General features: G+C 43.6%; 3 protein-coding genes across 5 annotated transcripts; all 3 read right to left on the bottom strand.

Annotated features, from left to right (window-relative positions):
• Positions 1–1,748: 1,748 nt before the first annotated feature.
• LOC106909330 (uncharacterized) lies at positions 1,749–7,136 on the bottom strand. The gene is made up of 2 exons (XM_014975681.2): positions 6,272–7,136; positions 1,749–4,314 (listed from the first exon to the last, which is right to left on the bottom strand). The coding sequence occupies exons 1-2, from the start codon at positions 6,372–6,374 to the stop codon at positions 2,987–2,989; spliced, it is 1,431 nt and encodes a 476-aa protein (XP_014831167.2). The 5' UTR covers positions 6,375–7,136; the 3' UTR covers positions 1,749–2,986.
• Positions 7,137–7,717: 581 nt separating this feature from the next.
• On the bottom strand, positions 7,718–13,331 carry LOC106909331 (uncharacterized). Its single transcript, XM_014975684.2, has 7 exons — positions 13,256–13,331; positions 11,827–12,041; positions 10,850–10,944; positions 10,578–10,734; positions 10,323–10,502; positions 9,953–10,000; positions 7,718–8,629 (listed from the first exon to the last, which is right to left on the bottom strand). The coding sequence occupies exons 2-7, from the start codon at positions 12,011–12,013 to the stop codon at positions 8,127–8,129; spliced, it is 1,170 nt and encodes a 389-aa protein (XP_014831170.2). The 5' UTR covers positions 12,014–12,041; positions 13,256–13,331; the 3' UTR covers positions 7,718–8,126.
• A 1,135-nt stretch (positions 13,332–14,466) lies between these two features.
• Positions 14,467–24,290, bottom strand: LOC106909334 (synaptosomal-associated protein 25). 3 transcript variants are annotated; one of them, XM_088011505.1, is made up of 8 exons: positions 23,997–24,290; positions 22,898–23,079; positions 22,332–22,373; positions 21,421–21,469; positions 18,712–18,823; positions 15,974–16,120; positions 15,682–15,826; positions 14,467–14,643 (listed from the first exon to the last, which is right to left on the bottom strand). In XM_088011505.1, exons 2-8 carry the CDS (start codon positions 22,976–22,978, stop codon positions 14,578–14,580), a joined length of 642 nt encoding a protein of 213 aa, XP_087867631.1. In that variant the 5' UTR covers positions 22,979–23,079; positions 23,997–24,290; the 3' UTR covers positions 14,467–14,577. The 3 variants fall into 3 exon arrangements, with proteins under 3 accessions (XP_087867631.1, XP_087867632.1, XP_087867630.1); XM_088011506.1 differs by lacking the exon at positions 18,712–18,823 and adding an exon at positions 19,186–19,303 and having other exon boundaries at positions 22,898–23,076; XM_088011504.1 differs by having other exon boundaries at positions 22,898–23,076.
• Positions 24,291–24,471: the final 181 nt, after the last annotated feature.

The raw sequence follows: 24,471 nt of genomic DNA, 5'->3' as shown, positions 1-24,471 counted from the left end.
ATGAAATATTTTAGTTTTCTATTGAAGGATGAATAATTATCCATTCAGCAAGTTCCTTGTTCTTTTTAGTGTAACTTGTTTATATCATATAAAAACATTTTAGCAAAAGCTGCTTCTTGAATCACTGGATTTTTTCTTTTAATAGGACTGATCTAAATGTACTGATAAACCAAAAACAGAAAAATGCACAATGTTCAATAGATCAGAAATTAAAGCAATTTGTCTCCAGTAATTAAAGAAACTTCAAACCTCCAAGGATGTTCAGTCGTTCTCCCCCATCGTCTTTTCTGATTGTCCAGCTCAGAGAACAGGGAAGGCGGATGAAACCCACCTGGAGTCTCCTGTTGGTCGTAACCAGGGGCGCGTTTAGGGGGGGAAAGTCATGACATTTCTAGGGGCCCCTGACCGACAGGGGGCCCTCCACAATTTATTTTTTGTTCATAGAAATTAAAAAATATTGAGGTCCTGTCAATTACAAAATTAATCATATTGTATTTTCAAAGATTGTTTTTAGCAGTAAAACTTTTATGTTCCCTCTCCAAGACCAAAAAACACACATCCATATTTGCCCTGAACCCCCCCAACCCCCCTGCATGAAATGGTTCGTTCCTGCTTGACGGTGACGTTTTCAGCAGCAGACAGTAGGAAACAAGAACGACTGTGGCAGTTACTATGCTGCTAAGAGAGATAAGAGAGAAAAAGACCAGTGTGAATTTATAACCCAGTTTTTCTCCAAGAGGTGGGTAGACTGTGTGAGATTATCAACCATTTAGCACAGTTAGCTTAGCTACAGACTACTGTTTGCCTCCATTTCACTAGCATTAAATGAATGAAGGAAATCATTTACCAACATATTCATATATTTAACTTGTCCCTTGTACCTTTTACCACTTAACAGACGAGTCAGTCAGCAGCAGCTCTAACCCACGTCCCTCCTGACCTGTTCTCTCCTGAGGGAAATTAAAGCTGCAGTATGTAACTTTTATAAAAATATTTTAAAACTGTCATTATGTTGTGACAGTTTGGTATGAGAGGTAATCTGTGAAAAATCCATTTCCTCTGCTTTCTCTCAGTGCTAGAAACAACCAATCAGAGGCAGGAGAGTTTTAGTGCTGTCAATCACAATCTCATGTTGCTGCTCATCCTTCCTCCCCTTGCTCTGTGCTATTCTGCCACTAGCATAGCCTGTTGTAAATGCTCAGTTCAGTTAGCATAGCTACCAATGATGGCAGATAAACAGTTTCTTGTAATAAGTTGTTTCTCCCCCATTAGCACATTTAGCAGCGAGTGAATGAGGATGATTGACAGCGCTAAGACCCTCCTCCTGGTTCTGATTGGTTGTTTTGGTCAGAACGGTTCATTACTTTAACCAGTAATAGTAATTCAGGAAGCAGATGGAGGAGATTGATTGTTTTCACAGATTATCTGTCTCATAACAAACTGCTACAACATGGTGACAGCTTTAACAAATATGGAGAAAACATATTTTTATTAAAGTTATGTACTGCAGCTTGAATAAAATGCAACTACATAACATTTTGAGAAGTCTGGATTGTTTTATGTGTATTTTGCATGTTGCTTTTGATGGTTGCTTGTTGGTAGAGACATTTCAGTATCTAAAACTAATAGAAAAATGTAAACAACCTACTTGCAGACTGGCTGTGGACTGTTGGATGTTAAATTCATGAGCAGTAAATATTGTGCTAGTTATCAGAATTGAACCAAAGAGAGCAAGGCAGATGCAAGACTTTAAAATTGTGACACTTTTTATGGGTCAAATAGACTCAAGAAATTGTAACAGCAGCTGGTCAGGGGGGCCCAATGTAAGCTTTTGTCAGGGGGCCAAAGATTCCTGGTGGCGCCCCTGGTCGTAACAGAAACTATCCCACATTTGTGCAGGAAGTTGAGTCTTCCTTGTGTCTTGTGCCGCAGCAGCAGAGGAAACACTGAATGTTTTCCTCCAAACACACACAAAAAAATCAACAAATCTCAGGACTTTGAATTTGATTCAGTTTAAACGTGATGATTTATTTATTTTTTCAAAGTTATGTGTATTGATGTATTTACGACAATCAGCTGAAACATTATGACCACCCACAGCTGAAAGCAGGCTAACATCTTCCTCACACTCATCAGACGAAGCTCAGATCCGGTCTGGAGGTCAGACGGGTTCTCACACACTTTGAAGGTTCTGGCCGAACGAAAGCCAAGCTCTGTTGGGCCACCTTGATTTGAAATAAAAACTTAAAGGACTTTGGACCTCTGAGCAACAGTCTGGTTCTGGTTCTCCTCAGTCCATGTTCTGGACCCGTCTGAGTGTTGTGGCTCTAGATGTTCTGATTCGGTCTGAATGGATTTCACTTGATAATCTTCTCAAAGACGCGCTTCACTTGTTCCTACCTTACATATATGTAATATTTAACTTTTCCTAATATTCTAATCTTCTCACACTGAATATTAGGTTTTCCTTCTTCATGAGCCAGAATCTTACAGAGAATAATTTTAGCGATTGATTTATCTGAACCTTTAAAAGGATCCACAATTAGTTGTAACAACAGACTTTATCTGAATAAAATACTTATTTCAGATATAAAACAATACAGTAAAATACTGTTAGCTCCAGCTAATGGCGTTAGCTCCAGCTAATGGCGTTAGCTCCAGCTAAAGCCCACAGATCACCATTGGCTCCCTTTTTCAGACGGTAGGGGGCGCTGCTGGTTACAATGGGCTGTGCTGACCAAAGATAAGCATGTTTAAATTTCAGTGGAGTGTTTGTTGCCGTGACGACGGCTGATACATCAGCACTTTTCTCAACGATGTGATAAAATCAACTGATTATTGTCTGTTGTACTCATGATTGTTTCTGAAACCAAATAAATTTTTTATGAAAAAAAGAAGCTAAAAAGGTTCTGGAGTAAAGACCCATTTAATTTGCAGTGATCTAAATCAGAACATGCCCGCGTTTCTTCATCAATCATCAGAGTATCTAAAGACTCTTCCCTGCTGCGTGGGTTCTCATATGCATGTTTAGATTTCCTTTTCGGTTAAATTTTTGTCCACAAACATCACAACTGAACGGTCTGTATCCTGTGTGGATTTTGATGTGGCTGTTTAAATTTGATTTTTGGTTAAATCTTAGTCCACAAAAATCACAGGCGTAGGGTTTGTCTCCAGTGTGGATCCTTACATGCGTCATTAAAACTGACTTTTGGTTAAATCTTTGTCCACAAACTTCACAGCTAAAAGGTTTGTCTCCTGTGTGAATAATCATGTGTCTGTTTAAAGCAGATTTGTGGGTAAATCTTTGTCTACAAACGTCACAACCAAAAGGTTTCTCATCAGCGTGGCTGCCCATGTGTCGGTCTAAATGTGCCTTTCTACTAAATCTTTGTCCGCAGACATCACAAGCAAATGGTTTTTCTCCTGAGTGGATTTTGATGTGTCTGTCTAAATAGGCCTTTTCATGAAATCTTTGTCCACAAATGTCACACCCAAAAGGTTTCTCCCCTGTGTGAATTTTCAGGTGTCTGTTTAAATGGGATTTCCTGTTGAAACTTTGTCCACAAACATCACAGCCAAACGGTTTCTCCCCACTGTGGATTTTCATATGTCTGCTTAAATGTGTTTTTTGGCTGAATGTTTGTCTGCAGACGTTACAATCAAACGTTTTTTCCACTGAGTGGATTATGATATGTTGGTCTAAATAGGACTTTTCATCAAATCTTTGTCCACAAACCTCACAGCCAAACGGTTTCTCCAAAGTATGAACTTTCAGATGAACTTTGAGATGATTTTTCTTGGTAAAATTTTGACCACACTCAGTACATTTAAAACATCTCAGATCTGTCTGTTCTTCCCTCTCCTGGTCCATGTTTGTATTCTCTCTGAGGCCTTTGCAGTCATTCTCATTGCCTTCATCTTCTGTCCCAGGATGGTTCACCTCATCGTCATCATCACTGATCTCCGTCTCTGAAGAGCTGGAAGCGTCTCCATCAGGGTTTCCATCCAGATTTATGGTGCATTCTGCTCCTCTGTAGCCCTCTTCTGTTTTCATCTGCTGAGCTGAGCTGCTGCTTGGCAGTTCTCCATCTTCTGTTTGATGAAGATGAGAGATCAGAGGTTCCTCTTCATCATCTTCACTCTTTATGAGAACAGCAATGACTGGAGACCTGGAGGCATCAGCCTCCTCCTTCACACTGAGCGGCTCCCCCTGCTGGCTGCTCCAGGGTTCCTCCTCTTCCTCCTTCATGTGGACGGGCTCTGGGTGGTTCTGGTCCAGATCAGGACTCGGTTCTTCTTTAACCAGCAGAATATCTGCAGGGAACACAGAAACACTTTATGTACACAATGAACAATGAAACCTGTTAACATTATAAAGACACTGAAACATATTATTGAAATTATAATTATTACAAAATAAAGCATTTTTAACTTTCAGGAACAATAAGCAAACAGTCAACTGGAGCTTCTGAGATAAGCAGGTAGATATTGACATGTAGATATGCAGACGCCTTTTTCTCAAATGTCCTAATCTGCTTTAAAGTGCGCAGCAGAGTTAAACAGTCAGTGAAACCCCTAAAGATGAAGACTGCATCCTCTTCTTTAAGGAGGCTGCAGTGTCTAACACTGTGAGAGACAGAAATCTGAGAAGGGCTAGTGACTAAACTGCCACCTTCTGTATTTTTCTGAGATTCTAAAAATTAAACATAAACCAGGATAATAAACCAAAAATTAACCAACACCAAGATTCATGACTTTGATCGACGTTATTTAGCCCCAGTCTGTATTTTCCATGTGTTTAAAAAAAGAAAAGTAGTTTTTGTCTCTTTTGGCTGTGCATAAGCAGGCTACGCTCATGTCTCTTTAAGACGCTGCGCTGGTCATGTGACCAGCCAATCTGCAGCAAGAAGTGAACGAGACGGTGAAGCTGAGAAAATGGCGGATGAAGCTGCAGCGGTCGAGCCGGTCAGGGAAACGCTATGGCCACAGTCTGGACACCTCCTGTGACATGAGCTTTATTTTGAAAAGTAAGCATTGGGGGCGTGGCTTATGTTCCCCAGGCAGGCGTCATGAGCTGAGCACCACGACCCGGCAGGTCTCCGGGCTGAAGCCTCGGTTCACAAAGGACTTTTAGAAGTATAACTTCTTAACCTGTTCAGTTGTTCAACGGCTCTTAACTAAAAGTACTAAAGTTCTTCATTTATTTTCAGATGCTGAAGTCCAACAGAACCAGAACCAGCTCTGTGGTTCTTCCACCGTCTGTGTTTATATGGATGTCGTTGAACACTTTGACTAGGCCGGTCTCGGTGCTGTGGTAACCATGGAAACCAGACTGAAAGCGGGTGCTTAACTGCTGAAACAGATTTTCCAGTAACGATGCTGATGAAGGGGAGGTCAGAGGTCGGCAGCAGGGATTTGTTTTAATCAGAGGTTTGACATCTGCTGGTTCACCTGATGAGAGCCACGAGTTTATTATTCAGATCCGATGGATGAAGGCTGGACTGTCTGAAGGAGAGGTGTGGGTCGATGTCCAGACAGCAGGAAGAGGAGCTGCATGGCTTCATCGTTTCTTCCAAGCTTTTATAATTAAGTGCTGAAATTGAGTCATTTTCTCTGCATTTGTCATGTTTGGGTACATTGGTACTGGATTTATTGTGGATGTGCAGATTAATCTTCTAATTATTTTAAATTTATCTGTAAAAAAGTTGGCAGTAACTACATTTCATAGTGAAGCAAATGCAGATTTTTTCCTTTTAATCCTTTGTAATAATTACTTTATTACCCGTTATAATTTTCAGCTTTAATAATAGCTTATTTTTGAATGTTTATTGGTGTTTCTCAGTGATTGACGGATCTGCTGGTTAAACATGGACTCATTTAATCATTTAAACAGTGAATGAAACCTACTAGTGAAAACACACAACGTGTCTGTTCAGCATATAATAATCTGTCACTGAGCAGCTTCAGCTCCTGGTAGAAGGTGGCTTGTTGATCAGTGGAAGCTAATTATTTTCTCAGCCTTTCATGTCGTCAGACTTTAAACAAACATGTTGTCTGACGGATCTTAATGTAACACAAACTGTCAGAGTGAAAATAAACTTTAGCTTCATTGTAAATGTGCGGCGGCCATATTGGATAAACTCCTAGTTCTGCATCCAAAGAGCACCAAGGACCAACAGCTTCGCCTGTTCTCCTGGAGAACCCAGCAGCTCCTGGAAGCGGCTCCCGGCCTGCAGCTCCCATCCCCGATGAAGAAGGTAAATCTCCAAACCTGATGTGTGCAGCCGATGTTCGGGGCTGAAAGCAGCATCCAGTATTTCGTGTCTCTGCTCCTCTGCTGCATCCAGTCGCTGTTTGACCTGCTGTCTCCACATCTCTGCTAGCTTTTCTCTCTCCAAACTTTCCTTCAACAGTTACTGAGCAGTTCCAGCTGAGCCTCAAACCGTTTCTCTTCTTTCCAGAGTTCACCAACTGCTGTCGTTTATGTCTTACAGCTTTATTAACTCTCCCGCTGCTGCTCCGTGGACAAAAACCCGAGGAAACACGAAGGACGGCGCTCCAACTGCCGCCATTGTACCGGAGAGAAGCACGAGTCTGCGCACTGGGGTCAGAGGCTGGACCCGCCAATCACGGAATAGAACACACGGAAGTCCCGCCCACACAGGGCATCAGCGAGACGCTAACATGTCCGCCATATTGGGAGGGTCATGAAAGCAATTCTGGGATCTTTGATGATTTAAAAGGCGTTTATAGTTTATACTTGACGTGCAAATAGATTTTGTCTCTGTTTGAAACTGACTATTCTCCTCAATAATTTGTAGTAGGTAGTAAAACAAAAAACAAAGAATCTTAAATTACTAACCATAAATTTGCCCTCTTTACTTTAATGAAATTTTAAACCAATTCCAATAAATTCATGTGCCAATATAACTTGCATTTACTCTGCATAGTTTTGTGCTGTATATTTGCCCTTTCCTGTACAGTGTGATAAATTGGATCAAAAATGCGTATTTAAGTAAAGCAGTGTCTCAGCTGTTACTCTGTCCATTGGACTGGATTACTGTATTTCCTGAAGAACGATGTTTTTATCACTTTCCAATCAGAGACTGCAGAACCTGTTTCAGATCCTCCTGGCCCCGCCCCCTCAGGTGATCATCAGATTAGCAGCAGGTGTTCAGTGGGGCTGAGATCCGCGTGGAGCCCATGTCCCCTGTCCTCTCCTGATGAACCCTGGGAGAAAGAGTAGCCATCTTGGAGGACAGATTCTGCAGAACCTTATCTTTCATTTATTATTCATTCTTTTTCACATTCCTACAGGAACGTTTTAAAGGTCATCCAAATGTTTCCTCATAGATCTACAGCAGCAGAAATGCATCAGTCTGACCAGCAGGAGTTTATAGAGACACTCACCAGACCCAGCTTTTATTTTGATAGACCACTTCCACTTATTGGCAAGTGAATTTGCATATTAGCTCAGAGCTAAATAGTTAGTTTGGAATTTAATAGCTTGATAACTAAATATTTAGCTAGCTTAGAGCTAAATATTTGGTAAGCAAGCTAACTATGTAGCTGGCCAATTAAATATTTAGTTACAATCTGTGACATTTATTAATGAATTAATAAATTGTTGAAAATTTAACCGCCATTTTTCTCTTATAACAGGCTAAATGAACCAAAGTTTGCTGTACATTTATAAAGTGCAGTCAAAGTTTCAAGGTTTTGTTTAAATTATGAATATTTTATTTTCAATCATATTTTTAGTCTTTTTCTGTAGGAAATGAGAGTAAAAGACATTTGAGTCGGGGTAGGCGAGTATAAGCTTTGGCTTCGGTCTGTTCCTTTCTTGGTAAATTATGGGTTTGTTTATTGTTTGTTTTTGTTTTTAATGTCGACAACTTACCAAAATAAAGTGAGTTGATTGAAAAATAAAAGTAATTAGGAGTTTTTCTCCGTTTGTCCTGCTGCCAACATGAGCAGGATGTCTGCCCTCATATGGTCAATAAATAAAGAGCCAGAACCGACCAGATCAGAACCAGTGGCACCGACAGGGTCAGAACCTGGTTCTGGCCCTGCAGCAGGTCAGCGTGTCCCGCGTTCTGGTTCTGGTCGGATGGGTCTGTGGAGGGTTAGAACCGTGAGGCTGGATGTTGCTGCTGGGACCCAGTAGGGGGGTTCTGCTGGTGGTTCTGCTGCGGGTTCTGGTTCGGTCCGGGCGGTCCGCTGCTTGTTTTGTGCCTCAGCATTCGCAGCGCAGTCTCTGAGAAGTCCCTGAGGACGTCCACGGCGTCCCGCTGCAGCTGCAGCGACTCCTGGACGAACTCCTGCTGGCTCTCCACCAGCAGCTGGACGGACCGGGTCAGAACCTCCAGGGAGCGCGACACCGAGCCCAGCAGCAGGCGGCCCGCGCGCTGCTGCTGGAGGCTCTGAGAGGACAGCCGGGTCGGGGACGGCCGGGACGGGGGCGATGGGGCGGGCGGCGGGCCACTGGCCGCCGCCGATGAAGAGGAGGAGGAGGGGGGAGCGGCGCCCCCCGGAGGGACGTTGCAGGACTTCTGGTTCTGGTTCTGGTGGGTCCTGGAGTACGTGAAGACGGGTCTGATCCTCTGCCTGACGTCCTGGGAGGACGGACCTGGAGGAGAGAGGGGGGCACTGAGGATCAGAACCTTCAGAACCGGCAGGCGGGCCTGAGGTCCGGAACCTTCAGAACCGGCAGCCGGGCCTGAGGTCTGGACCAGTGCTGGATAAAATCCGTCTGATTTTCCGATCCGTTGTCCTCGGATGCAGAATCTTTCCCAGAGGAGCGAACGCTGCCGACAGCAACAGTAAAATATTAATCATGAACTTTTTGTGGAACCAAAACTGAAGAGCAAACATTTAAGTAAATTCAAATCTGCTCTGATTCAGGATTCTGTGGCTCGTCTGCTGCGAAGCATTCAGGCCTGCAGTCAGGTTGGCGATGAGCAACATCCCGTCTGACAGCCGTCGCTCCACAGGATTATTTATCTTTACACAGGAAACAATTTAGTGGCAGAACAACGAAATCATGAACAGACGCATTTGCTGGTTTAGAACAGAAAAAATCTAAAAGCTTTTAGTTTCCAAGAAGTGTAAAGTGTCGTATTTGGCTTTAACCACGGGATGGAGCCAAAGCAAAGGATTTTAAAGCTAAAGCTACATGAGCGATGGTGATCACCCTGCAGCCGATTACGCTACACTGTCGCCAGGCTCGTTAGCGCTAACGAGCTCTGAAGAAGCTCGTTAGCGCTAACGAGCTCTGAAGAAGCTCATTAGCGCTAACGAGCTCTGAAAAAAAACAGGAAAACGTGAACAGATCCAACAGGACACGCTGGAAAACGTTTCAGGAAAAATCACACACCGGCCAAACGCACAGCTTCCGAACTCGCCTTGGTCACCGCTGGGAGTTTCACGGAGCTTCATGCATGTTAAACGTAATTTAGCGTAGCTTAGAGTAGCTTGATGTAGTTTATCATGGAATATGTCTCTGGGCTTCAGTCATGCGCTGATATTAGCGCAACTAAGAGACACAAAGATAAATGAATAGATAAACAGCTGGTCTGGACTCGGCCGACTTTACGTTCCAACGATAAGCAGAGATTTTTAAAAACCAGTGAGATGAGAAGTTTACTGTTCCCACAATATTCCTCTTCCGTGTAGCAAATCCTGCTAACCGTCCGGGTCTCATCCAGTTTGTTGCTGCCTTCACCTTGTTGACTTTCAAGGTTTCCACCATTTTGCTTTGTTACGCTACTGGTGAGGCATTATGGGTCAGAGGATCGATTTAAAGCGTTAATGAGTCGATGTCGGGCCATTCAAAGGAAAATCAATTCAAATCGATCAGTGGATGTTTGAAACCCGGCCCTAGTCCAGACCCAACAGAACCAGACCCAACAGAACCAGCAGCAGACTGAATCCTTCATCATCGCCATCTTACCTTCATCATCAGCCTGGTCGAACTCGGAGGAGGAGTGGATCAGCTCGTCTGTGAAACATCAACAACATCAGGTCAGCGGAGGATGCGACTCCATCCAGGAGCTGAACGGGTCAAAGGTCAGGGAGCCAGCGAGCAGCTCTGCAGACCCCACACATGCTGGACTTGAGCTGCTTACCCCTTTACCTGCAGGGCCGTTCCCACTGTGTGTGGCCACGCCCCGGGTGCATCCGTTATGATGATTGTTGTAATTATTGGGATGTGTTTATGGTAAAATAAATCGATTGGATCATTAAAGGCACAAATGTTGCAGAAATTGATCTCTGCCTATTTTTACCGGCATTTTTAAAGCGTATGGTTTTAATTTGCTCACCGGGTTCGTTCTCTGGCGAGGACAGAGGCGACATGTCGAAGGACAGGCCGTCGCCGTGGGAACCGGAGTTCTCGTTCAGGTTCAGGTAGGAATACGGCGCCGGCGGCTGCATCAGCGGACCGGTCTGGAGCGACTTGGGAAAATCCTCGGCGGGACTCCAGTCCTGGTCGCTGCCGCCATCTGGGGACCCGAACACGACAGCAGCTGGTAAAAGACCAGGCCAGGAGACATGGAAACAGGAATACAGCTGCTGACCTCTAGAGGGACTCATCATCAGGATGCGGTGCACCATCCGCTCCACCGGGCCCAGACGCTTCTTCCTCAGGTTGGAGCCGTTGGGGCCCCGCAGAGCCAGCAGCCGCCGCTTCCCGTCACACTTCAGGTCCGCCCACTTCTTCATGATCTGCCGCGTCTGAGACGGACGAAGAGGAACGATGAGACGAAGGCTGTGATTGGCCAGAGGAGGGGGAGGGAGGGAGGGGGATGGAGATGGATGGAGGGGGACGGAGGGGGACGGAGGGACGGACCTCTCGGTGGTTCTCTCCCAGCCCGTTGATCCGATCCGTGATCTCGGTCCACTTCTGCTTCTTGGCGTCCACCGACACGCCGCGGTTAAACTTCTCTGGAGGAAAAACACTCAGGATGAGGATGATGACCTGCACAAATAAAGCCTTGATCCAATGGGCTAAAATGACCTAGTCAAAGCCCAGAGCTAAAGCTCTCCCTCCAGTTTACATAAAAATCAACAATAACTGTGACTTTATTGGAAAAATGACCAAAACATTGTGCTGAAGTGATGCTCACTCCCACCTGCAGGTGGCGGTATTTCTCTCCTGATGTTCTGATCGATCAAATCTGCTCTCCACAGGGAATCTCAAAAATACCAGAAATATTTCTAAAGCAGCTCCACAAAGTCACTGATTTAAAATCATAAGGAAATCACAGAAATGGTTGCTAAATACCGGAGGAACCGACTAAAACTACTCATAAATACTTTTATGAACTTGAGAAAAATCCATTTATCATTTCTGACAGAAACTAGCTTTGAATGAAAGTCATTTAAATTCAGGGTGTGAATAATTTGGGGCTAAAGGTTTTGCAGCAGAAGCTCAGACTCAGAAGCAGATCTTTATTTGTAGAAAATGATCAAATGTTTCATTTTCCTTCTGCTTCATGTTTATTTATGTCATAAAATCCTACTGAGGTTCGAGAGGAAAAGCGTCATGTTTAGTCCATGAGGCCTTCTGAGCGGTACGGTGGCCCTGCTGGTCCACATGCAGCAGCTCCGACGTTCCGTTCTTCCACTGGCTTCATCCCATCTGGGGGATTTTTCAGGGATTCATCCAAAAATTTTGTTTTTGTTATGAATCTTTTTTTTTACTAAATGAATGACTGAATGACTCAGGCAGCTAAAATATTCAGGAGGAGACAGAAACGTTGCTAACACCATCACTGCACAGGTTCTGATGCGGTTGCCATGGAGACAGCGAGACAGAGGACTCACTGAGGAGGATGTGTCTGTTCTTCTTCACCTCATCCAGCAGCAGCTTCACCTCCGTGTAGGAGAACCGGGGTTTGGACCGGAACGCTTCCTTCACTCCTCCATGGACGCCGTCTTCCTCGTCTTCGCCCCATGCCGCGTCGCCGCTGCTGCCAGGCGCCGCCATCTTCTGATCCTCTGGGAAATCCATCAGAACCGGGCCCAGACTCAGCCTGGACCTGCAGGGAGGACAGGGGGGGCATCACTGAGCTGCTCCCAACAGCCCATTAACTAGATTATAAAATCGATAAGCTACCGTAGGTGAGTCTGAACAATGACAAACTGTTTCAATCACAAAACTCATCCTCACAATTTTTAAAAAGTTACGATGCAGCAGAAAATCTGCTGCATGAGTTTCCTGAGGTGCTGCAGTTCATTACCATCCAAAAGAAAATTTACCAAGATATTTTCATCTGCTTGCTTTCATGTTTGGAAGCAGAACAAATAAATATATATTTCTATGGAAGTAGCTGAAAACTCGCCTACACTCACCACCAGGGGGCAGCACAACGGGGGCAGCTGGTCCTATAACAGCTTAATGGCTGTCAGTTATATATACATGTACAGCATGTTTCTTTAGGAATTACTCCTTGTAGCGTTTTACACTTGCCTGGATGAACAAAGTTTGATTTTCTGCAGAATTAAACTGAACTTTTTAGCTGAATTAATACTATTAGAAGTATTTTTAGGTGATTCAGATTTATCCAAACTTCAGAAAAAGGTAAACACTTTGTTATATTTCTTCACTCTTTTTCGTGTCTATTTGTAAATCATTCAGTGAATAAATATTACTTGTTTTGAAAAAAATTATATATATATATATATATATATATATATATATATATATATATATATATATATATATATATATATGTGTGTGTGTGTGTGTGTGTGTGTGTGTGTGTGCCGGACGGTCGTGTTAAATGTGGAAGAAATAGTTTGCGCATTTGTTAACGTGCTAATTTATCTGATTTAAAACGAACGTTGCGCCGGTCACGTGTCCGCTGTGAGCCAATCAGCAGCGGCGCTGCGGGTCTTTGTTCAGCCTCTCCTCCCTGATGGTTGAGTCGGGTTGCTGCCGTCAGACTCCCCGCTAATCTGCTCCGGTTTAAAGCGTTTTTCGGGCACAGAACAAATCGTGATGGTCTCGGTGTGGACCCGGTCTTTATCTGGAATGTTCCGGCCAGTTTGGGCTCGGTTTTCCGGCGTCGCTCGGAGGGTTTAATCGCGGCTCTCGGAGTCAGACCTGGAGGACGAAACGCTGCTGGTTTTTCCTTCTGCTTTCGCATTTTCACCATTCCTGTCGCGGAAGCTGAACTTCAGCTGTTTGTTTCGGGTAAATTACGATGCCACGCAGCGCTGATGTGAAGCAGAATGAGTCGAAAATAATTACCAGTAAAATAAAAATGGCGCTGTTCTCCTCCTCCTCCTTCTTTCTCTGCGGTTCTCCCGAAACTTCGTTGCGCAGACTCCGCACTCGTTTTTTTCCTTTCCTTAAACGCGCAACATTTTTGCTCCAGCTGCGCGCCCCCTGCTGGCCTGGAAACTGTTTACACCAACCACTTCATTTCCACACAAAACAAAGTCAGAAAACTTAACTATTTCAGTGGAGAACTGGTTTTATTTTAGTAACAGATCATCACAATTAGCTTTCTTTGTCTGAAGTGAGTCTGAGATAAAGTTGTCTTTAAATGAAGTCTTGCATGGGTGACACTACAACTAGTTAATATGAGGGAAACGAATCAAAGCAACAAAGATGGATAAACATTACCCTGCTACTTTAAGCATAAATATCAGGAAATATGTGTAGCGTTAGAGATTTGCGGAGTTGAAATCAAACTTATATTCATGTCAAAGTGATTACATTTTGTGGGTTTAATGAAAGACATTAGGATTTTTGTTAACGACCTAATGATTTTCTAATTGTGAATGAATAAAGCATCCTTTCATTTTAACCTTACAATCCTAAATTCATTATAAAAACAAAAAACATAACATGGAAAAAAAGAAGTTGCTCATTGTTACTGATACAACCAAACAATTAAACATTTAATATTTCAAGTAATAGTAATATTCTTTTTTGTATTTTCTTTTGGTGACTCCTTTGGTTTCTCCTTAGATGACTCATTAATGTGAACCGCTTCGTTGTTTCACCTCCATTTCAGAAGATGCATGGGGAGGAAAGAAGATGGAGTGGCCGGAAAGGAGCAGTTCCATGTTCGGCCGCTTGGGGGCCCCAGTGATCTTTCTCTGAGAACAAATGCGTATTTACCTCCTCGGCGCAATGCCCGGCTACTCCGGTAGAGGGCGCCATGGCACGTGTTTCCAGCCAGTCAGGAACATGAAAGGCAGTAGAAAGAGCTGAGGAGGGGAGGGTTGACCAGTACTGGCCAAACTGGTAAGTGGACTAGTTTCTGGGAATATCAGCAGCTGTTTCTGTTTCTATGATGTTCTAAACAGAAAAAAAATATTCATTTCCCCAAATAAGGAAACCTCAAGAAACCTGATCAGGTTGTGTCGGTTAATGTCGGCAGTGCTGCTGTGGGGACCTGGACATACTTCGTAGGGGGAAAAGTGAAGCGATTAAAAAAACCTTCCGTCAGATTAAAGCACTTCCCGCCACTAAAGAATTTAAAACAAATGAAAAGAGGAACAACGTCAGAGGTTCCTCTTTTGCTGTCTTCTCAGGACTCTTAGCAGGTCGGCTGGTCGGTTCTATCGCCTCATGAGGTTGTTAGCTTTCTGGTTGGCGGCGTCGATGCGGGAGACGTTCAGGTTGGCCTGCAGACAAAGACAGGAAACAGGTGCTTCATTACAGGAAGTAAGCATCACCAAGAACAGTCTGGAATATTCTACAGCACTGATATTTTTATTACATTTATTGCCTGTTTTTCATGAATCAGTGGGTTTTTGATGGTCCTGCTTCTGCACTGACTGTTTTGTGGTACCTGAGTAAAGGGGGCTGAATACTGTATCGCTTTTCTTTGACTTCATCCTCATGCAGTGTGTCTGTTCAACATAGTGAAGTTAGTGGCTGTAATAGGACTAAATGAGAAAATGTTCAAGCTGTGTGAATACTTTTGTGTAGAGTCTCTCCACTGATTCCTACCTGAAAGTTATTAAGTCTGGTTCACACGGCTAGACTTTTGGCCGATTTTGCTCTGATTTTCCCTTCCACCAAACTTAAGTGCGAACTGATTATTGTGATTGGCCTTAAAGATAATCATCAGAGATCTTCCTGTCGTGTGTTCAGCGTGATCCGGTCTGATCAGAGGAACGTTGAGCTGCTCGGATCTAAACTCAGGGATATTCAACATGTTGGATTGTCTCGACCCGACATCGCAGTGTGTGGTGCTCCCCAGCAATAATGCAGCCTGTTGAATCAAAAACGAGGCGATGGAAACACAGAGGGGAAACTAAAACGGCTGTGGCACACCAGGAAGTCCGGTGGAGGTCAGAGAGGAGGTTGTTTTTTCCTCTGTTAAGTTTAGTCCACAAACAATACCGCGTCTTCCCTGTCGGCCATGTTTGTTTACTCTGAATTCATATTTGATCTCAAGTGGCTTATAGAGATTTCCCATCAGACTCTTGAATGTTGGTGAGTGAAATCGGTTTGTGTGCGGTGTGTCATCTTTGCTGTCACACTGCAGGACCAAGCCTCTTATTTCTATCATGATGTGTGGAGTCTCTCAGGTTTTAAAATCTTGCCGTGTGAACCAGGGATCAGTTGGAGTTAATTGGAGTGGTGATTCCCTGTTAGTGTTTTTAAAAACATTTTTCCGGCTCTATCCTAACAGCGATGAGTCGGAGTCTTCATACCGCCTCCCGAATGCGGTCGATCTGATCTTTCTGTGACTCCAGCTCATTGCCGATGTCCAGAGCCATGCTTTTCAGATTTCCCATGATGCTCCCCACGTGAGCCAGGTTCTCCTCCATCTCATCCTCTCGGGCGTCGTCAGTCACCCTGAAACAAAGAAGGCAGTGTGTGTGTGATGACGTCGCATGTTTGAGCAGCTGCCTGGGGGAGTTAATGAAGCTTGGATTACCTCCAGGTTGTCAGGATAAAAGCAAACACCCACCAGGCTGCTGTCTCGCTAGCCGCTCTGTGTACCTGCGGATGTGTCCTCCACTCATCATCATCTGCTCTCGCTGGTCAACGACCCGAGACGTTGGAGGCTGATTGGCTATAACCCCATCCTGATTGGAGGCTCCGCCCCAAACTGCCTTGTATGCTCTGCTCTCCTCGAAGGCTTTCAGTCTGAGAGGAGAAAGTGACCTTGTCAATGACTTCTGATTGGGTACAGCCTGTTGATGTCAGGTACGCTATTGAGCATACTCAGTTCTTTCATATCTTCCCTCCTGTGTTACACCTGATCTGATCCATTGTTCTCCAGACTTTCTGTCAGCCTGTCAGAGTCTTTCTCTGGACTCTGTTTCAGACCTGATTTGTTCCTAACCATGGAATTAAGCCTAATGTGTTTAAAACAAGGATTAAAGTAGGCAAAGTGGATAAAAGACGTTGGCCAGATAAATCAAACCTAAAAGTCATTTATTCAGAATAGGGTGATAACTTAAAGGAGCTGGAGTGAAAACTTTTCCTCCAGAGGAGGGACCACTGGAGGAACAGTTGAACGAGAAGAAGTCTGCTTCAAATCAAAATCAAGAAATGGTCAACAACAAGTACTTTGTCCTGTATTTCTTAAGTTATTGGTAATTGTAGAGGTGTGCCGATCGATCGGTCACCGATCATAATCGGGCCGATTTTCGTGAAAAAGTGCATGATCGGTGATCGGCGATCATTGTCTCTTTTACCGATACCGATCACCTGCATCTCATTTCCAGCCTGCCTGTGCAGCTGGTCTCCTCTTTCCTTCACTCTGCGCAAACGCGCAGCAACAAATCCTAAGCGATGTGGAACTATAACCACTGAATGAATGGGGAGGTTTGCGTGTTGCGGCGGAAAATTGAAGCAGGTCAAAATGCATCAACACAACGAAGCTAATACGACATAAAACAATGAGATACTTGACGGAGTTTGGCTACATCGAGGCTCACTGCAGTAAAAAAGACATACGGAGGATCAGACAGCAGGTAAAGCAGCGCACAGCTACAAACATCACCGGATTAGCATGACGGTCAGAAAGCTAAACAAATAACCTGGAAAGTTATTTAAGTCTTCGAGCTGCGATGTAAGACGCTGGTTCTGCTCTCCTGTTGAACCGCTGCTACGCTACAGGTAGTAATATTTGACAGACGGAGCTTCGCTTCTGCTCCACCTGGTAGTGACTCTCACACCGAACCTGCTTAAAGCTGCAGCATCTAACTTAAAAAATACATTTTACATCCGTATTAAAACTTTCGCTGTCCTAACATGAGACAGATAATCTCTGAAAAAATAATCGATCTCCTCCCTGATCTGCATAATTACTCCGCTCAGTCAGAAACAGCCACTCAGAGCTAGCAGTAACCAGCTAGCCGCCATGCTAACAGGAAGTTTTCATTCAGTAACTCTGGATTGTTTATTGTAATGGATCCTGTTTTTGCCTTTGAATGTTAAGTTTTATACTTGAACTTTTTGGCAATGTTGAGAGGTTTTATTTTGGCTCTTTGCATTATTTAGCCTCTTCAGAGCCTTCATATGTTATCAGTCTGTTAAAGATAGTATTATTGATACCAGTACAATTTGCACAATGCCTGTTTGGTTTAGTTTTCTTCTTGGAAAAAGTTATTAAAAACAAGTTTTTGTCTAAATTAAGGTGAATTCATGGTTCCTTTTTCCACATAATGTAACCGGTAGTGTTTATGATAAAAAATAAATAAATAATAATTATGTGATCGGTATCGGTGATCGGTATCGGTGTATCGGCCCTCATGGGTGATCGGTATCGGTATCGGCAGGAAAAAACCTGATCGGCACATCTCTAGTAATTAGGTGCAAATCGCCTGAAGTCGATGCTTGAGAAGAAAGTTTTCAGCTAGCAGCTGGTTGAGAATTACCTTTTTGGAACCAAAATCTGATTTTCTGTGTTAGGTTACATCGTTCCCACTAGCCCAGTTCAGACCGCTTTAATCCAAGTCCAGTCCATCTGCCTAGTAATCGACCTCTGACCTCTGGTCCTCTGACCTCAATCTGGGTTCGGTTGAAGTGAACTCTGGTCCGGTTTGAACGTGAATCCCAAGCGGACCGGAGACTGCTCCAAAAGCAGGAAGTGGACTAGAACCCAGGGCATTCTGGGTAAACACAAACAAAGCTAACGTGTTAGCCTAGCGCTAACAGGAGAAATGTCTTGTGGTCTTTAGCCAAAGACTAAAGAGAAATCCTCCAGCCGGTAAAATCTGACGCCTCCATCTTGTTTCCATCTGGTGAAGAAGGAAGTTGCACTTCAGAGGTTTTTGTGTCGTTTCCTTCAGTGGTTCTTGGTGCAGCGCCCCCACAGGCCAGGAGGGGAACAGAGCAAAGGGAAAGAAAACCACAGCAGCTGGAGGTGGAGCAGATGATTAGGTTCTAATAGAACCGGGTCGACTGGACCATCAGGAGGATAAACAACTTAACATGGTGTTGTTTTTGGTGTTTTTATTTAAACAACTTGTGTTTTTGTGATGCGTTCCTTGAACCAAAGGAATCAATTAAGTTCATAGAAACAGTTTAAATGACTTTCAAAAATCCTGGAGAACAACTTATATCAACAACTGAAACAGATTAGAGACAAATCTGGCTGCTTAGAAGGAAAATAAATGAGGATGGGGTATCTAGAAGCAAAACGAACTACAGAAGCGCTACATGAACCTGCTAGCTGGTTAGCTACTGGTTTACTGAATGGGGGAAGTGGGAGCGTCACCTCCACCTACTTCTCACAGCTGCAGAGGCCGCAGCACTTCCCCAGGTCAGTCAGGTTTTTCTCTGCCTCCTTCATATCAGAGTTGATCTGATCCAAGCCTTCCTCTATCCGCTCCAGTTGCTCTGAGAAGAAGGAGGAAGCAGAAAACACAGGAAAAAAAGAGCCAGGCAAGGTCAAAAGAAGCTGCAACTATTAACTGAAAAAACAGCAACTTAAACTCTAACACTGCAGAACTCAGAAATATGGCCCAGTCTGGACCAGCAGGTGGCGCTAGTAGTGGTAGTTCCAGTCTGGTTCCCAGTTCCATCAAATTTCCTCCTGATCAACCTTCAGAGACTCTGTGGTTCCAACCAGACTGGAGTCTGCTGGTGTTCAGTGATCCTGAACGAGAGAATCTTGATTTTAACGTGAGACCAGGCGGTTTCTGATGCAGCTGGGACCAAGAGGAGGCAACCGGCTGATTGACCGGCAGAGACGGCCGTACTTCCTGAGCGGCCAAATGCAGAGGCCGCAGCACTGAGCCATGTCTGTTAGGTTCTTCTCCGCCTCCCTCATGTCCTTGTTGATGGAGTCCATGCCCTCCTCGATCCGCTCCAGCTGCTCTGTGAGGAACAGGAAGTTCAACTAGCAAACACGGACCAGTTCAGTTCAGACCCACCTGGACCAGATCAGACCTGGTCAGTCTGAGTCTGAGAGGGGAGCCACTGGAGATAGACTCCTGGTCTGGATCCATCCAACCATCCATCCAACCATCCATCTGATCATCCATCCAACCATCCAACCATCCATCCATCTGATCATCCATCTGATCATCCATCCGATCATCCATCCGATCATCCATCCGATCATCCATCCGATCATCCATCTGATCATCCATCCAACCATCCATCTGATCATCCATCTGATCATCCATCCAACCATCCATCTGATCATCCATCCGATCATCCATCCAACCATCCATCCGATCATCCATCTGATCATCCATCCAACCATCCATCTGATCATCCATCTGATCATCCATCCAACCATCCAACCATCCATCTGATCATCCATCCAACCATCCATCTGATCATCCATCTGATCATCCATCCAACCATCCAACCATCCATCTGATCATCCATCCAACCATCCATCTGATCATCCATCCGATCATCCATCCAACCATCCATCTGATCATCCATCTGATCACCCATCCAACCATCCATCTGATCATCCATCTGATCATCCATCCAACCATCCATCTGATCATCCATCTGATCATCCATCCAACCATCCATCTGATCATCCATCTGATCATCCATCCAACCATCCATCCATCCATCTATCCATCCATCCATCCATCCATCCATCCATCCATCCATCCATCCATCTGATCGTCCATCCATCCATCCATGTGATCATCCATCCAATCATCCATCCAGCCATCCATCCGACCATCCATCCATCCATCCATCCATCCATCCATCCATCCATCCATCCATCCATCCATCCATCCATCCATCCATCTGATCGTCCATCCATCCATCCATCCATCCATCCATCCATCCATCCATCCATCCATCCATCCATCCAGGTGAATCTTATCTTGTAGCCGCTACACTTGGATTAATATGAGTTAGTCTAGATTCAGTCTGGGGATGTACAATATATCGGCATTGACATCCGTATCATCCCAATCGGCTAAATGAGGGATTAGGTTGAGCCGATAAACGGATTTTATCAGTTCACAGAATTTGCTGTTTATGAAGGTCAAACTTTTGGAAAACCTGGTTATGGAGGTTTGTCAACAGACTCCCTGGGCTTCCATTGTCTCTGTTGTGACGTCAGCTGAACAGCCCTGGTTTTATCGGAGATGACAGAACAGTGACAGGCGTCGGCTCTTTGAAGTGAAAGACGGAACCGGCCCAGCATTGCAGTGAGCAGCACAGCATGAGAAGTGGAGACACGGCTGCCCCTTGCTGCTCAGCTCTCACTCTCTATGACTCTGCTCACAGCAGAACTTTGTTTTGATTAGCATGGCAGTCTTGTGGCCAGTCACATGTGAGGATATGGAATCATAGCATAATATCTAAACAGAGAGGGGGACAGACGGGACACACAGGTGAGTCCATCCCTCAGTCAACAAACAGGTGAGGAGCAGAGTGCATCACAAAAACACATATAACTGATACCTGCAGAGAAGCAGCATCTGGCTGAAGATTAAAAGTATTATATAAAATAAATTATCATTATGGGTCTAGATTTGCTTCAGTGTTTTGTTCATTTGTTTTAACTAAAAATGAAAGGTTTGATTAAAATATACAAAAGTGTCTGCTTTCATAAACAGAACAAATACATAAAATTAAGCAAGTATAAGGCTTCTCATACAGGACGCACTGAATGCCAAAGAATTATCATGCAAAACGTTCCTACTTCCCAAGTTATGTTAATATATGAGGCTGCAGATGATAAAGAATTAAAAGCTTTTGGGAGCAGAAAGAAGCAGCTCTCTGAAAGGAGCCCAACTTCCTGTTGCTAAAACAGAAACGTCATCATAGACGCTGCAAACAAGCAAAGTCAATAACAGGGACAAACATCTGTTTTACTCAAACTATTAAAGAAACTAATCAAAATTTAACAAAACTTCACTTATGAGAAGAAAGCATAAACTTTATCATTTGCATTAATGCAGAAGTATTGTGATATAGGTTAAGTACTGTGATACAGGTGAAATATTTACCTCCTTGTTCATCCAGCATCACCACAGTTCGGATCCCCAGGTCTTTGCTCTGCAAGGGGAGAACATGAATCTCTTTATCTGTTCATTATCAAGTAAGCCGACATTTTCTGCAGTAAAATCTGCTGTGAACTTCTGATCTAGAAGATATTAATAAATAAATCTCAGATTCTTTCTCTCATTATTTTGACTTTTATCAAATATAAATAAGTCTTCTGATTCTGACCAGAATCAAACTTCTAAACCAATCAGAAGTTAGCCTCTGATTCAACTGTACACACAAAAAATAAGACTCTTTATTGGATGTATGTAAACTTCTGGTTTCAGCCGTAAATGTTGCAGATTTATATTAAAATGGAAATAATCTATAATTTCATTGCTTTTGACAGACTGACTAAAATGTGGTTTCAACTACATTTGATTCAGTTTGAGCAGAATTCAGATAATCTGAGGCCTTTGGGCTGTTTATTTAAAGAGATTGAAAGTTAATATTAGAGTCCTGTGTGTGTGTGTGTGTGTGTGTGTGTGTGTGTGTGTGTGTGTGTGTGTGCGTGCGTTTGTTTGTAATACCTTGTGGGGACGATTTTCCTGACATATACTACGTTGTGGGGACCAATTGCTCCTCGTGGGGCCCGGAGCCTGGTCCCCACGAGGGGAAACCCTGTTTTTGGGTCAGGGGTCAGAGTTAGGGCTAAGGTATGAATTGAGTTTTGGTTGGTTAGGGTTAGGAAAAGGGTAAAGGTCAGGTTTAGGCTGTAGAAATGAGTAGAAATGAATGGAAGTCAATGGAAAGTCCCCACAAAGATAGCAAAACAAACGTGTGTGTGTGTGTGTGTGTGTGTGTGTGTGTGTGTGTGTGTGTGTGTGTGTGTGTGTGTGTGTGTGTGTGTGTGTGTGTGTGTGTGTGTGAGCACCTCTTCCACCAGTTGAACCATCCGTCTGGTGCTTTCCAGGGACTGAAACATAAAGAAATGTTGCCTCAGTTAAAATGTAAGATTATTTTTGTTGTTTTCAGGTTTTCTGCAGACAATTTGGATCAGAACTGACTGGGTTTTGGTTCTGATCCAGTGTTTAAACATGCTACAGGTTCTGCTGAGTCGGTGGCCGTCCTTTGTCAACATCCTGTCTGTCCTGGGGGACGTCCCCACTGAGACGCTGAGGAGCTGATAAATAAGAGCCACAGTGTGTGTGAGTTTAGCGCCGCCCCCCGCTGACTTCACCTAGGGCTGTCTCTATGGCAACCAGGTGAGCCAGGTGTTGCTGCGATGCCTCCATGACGGCAATGATCCCCTCGCAGTGTCTAGGTTATTTTTAGACTTTTGGAGAATAGATCCAGTTTTCCAATAGGAATGTGAACAAACCCAGACTAGATTATGGATTATTATGCTGAACAGAAGATCTGAAAATTATTGATAGAAATAATCCAGACCATCTTGATCTGGTTTCCTCAAATTGTTACAGCTACTAGTGATGTCATCACCTCATCTGTGACCTGATTGGCTCTCCTCTGTAGCTCCTCCTGTTCTGTCAGGACGGGCGGTTCAGCACAGCTGGATGCCATTTTACCACAGCTGGTTCAGGTTCTGGTTCTGGTTCTGGTTCAGGTTCAGGTTCTGGTTCAGGTTCTGGTTCTGGTTCAGGTCAGAGGAGAAGCTGAGTCTGCTGGACACAATGAGACGTTCTGATTACATCCAACCACCATCCAGTGGTGGCCAGACTTCTTACAGCAGAGCTACTTTTCAGTTTAGCATTTAGCTTCTTTGCTAACATTTAGCTCACTTGGCTTCCACTAAATTAATTTTTCAGACAAATCCTTAAGCTCTCATTGTCTTGGATCTTTTTTAAACTTTCAGTGGAATAAAGTTCAACATCTGTGTTGAAATTTTTATCGATTGTTCAAGTATTTGGATGCTTATATTCATGCTCTTATTTTGAAGAGGTGAAGTCTGTTTATGGACTATATAAAGTCTGATATATAATTATAAATAAATAAATCTGGAAATTAAAGTGCATCAGCATATTTAACATGAATCATAAAATAAACGCTCTGTATCACTAAAGCCCCATTTTTTTCATTCAGAATAAAACACCCTTATCATGTGAAACAGTATTTTTCACATTTTTTTTATTCAAAAGTTTGTCATCTTTCCAGAATATTTTTGTACAACAATCTAAAAGCAGAATCTCATCAGCCAGGTTCTTCATCTTCCTGTAAACTCAGCAGTTTGCTTGCAGGAGGAAGAAAAGGCGTAATGATCTGATCTAATCATCTTCATGATGATGATGATGAGGATGATGATGATGGTCCAGTCAGTTAAGTAAGGGTCGTGATTCTGAAGCTTCGGTCTCATTCAGGACTGGACGGGTTGGATTATCTGACTTTCTGTCTCTCTGCTCGTCTTCTAACCAGAAGTTTTTGATGGCAGTAAAAATGTTTGAATTTTTTATCTGTTAAACTCAGGAAGAGATAAATATTATTGATGAAACTGACTGAAAGATTCAGAGTTTAAATCCTTCCCTTTAGCTCCTCTTCCTCCCTGATCAGCTTTCATCCTCCAAAGTGACAGAAACTCTCCTACCTTTCACCAGATCTCCCAGTCCTCCTGTTTTCTGCTCGTTTCCTTCAGATGTTCGCCTTGAGCTGCCAGCTGCTGCCGATCACCTGTCGCTCCTCTTCAGCATCCCCACCCTCCTCTTCTTCCTCCTCCTCCTCCTCACCAAGCAAACACGCCCCAGCACCAGAAAGGATCCTCACACACTAAAAAACACCAACATAATTGAAAAATATTTAAAATAAAAGTATTTTCTAGGTTTAAATTTAAAAATATAATATGTCTTTAGTTTAAATTTATAAAAGTGAAGAAGTCAAATAAAATGTTTGTGTTTTAAATCAGTTTTTATCCTGTATCTGTAATCTGACTGGCTCACTACCGCCATCTGCTGATCACTTTTGAACTAAATTCACACTGTGCGCATGCGCAGGAGCCATAGCTTGTTTGTAGTTGATCATAGACATAAATAACTTTTATCATGTAGCTGATGACTCCCTTCACT

Source organism: Poecilia mexicana, unplaced genomic scaffold, assembly GCF_051168715.1.
Source record: "Poecilia mexicana isolate PSO_F unplaced genomic scaffold, ASM5116871v1 scaffold_13, whole genome shotgun sequence".
Taxonomy (NCBI): Eukaryota; Metazoa; Chordata; class Actinopteri; order Cyprinodontiformes; family Poeciliidae; genus Poecilia; species Poecilia mexicana.
Note: the sequence above shows the minus strand (reverse complement) of the source record. Positions and strands in the feature narration are given on the sequence as shown.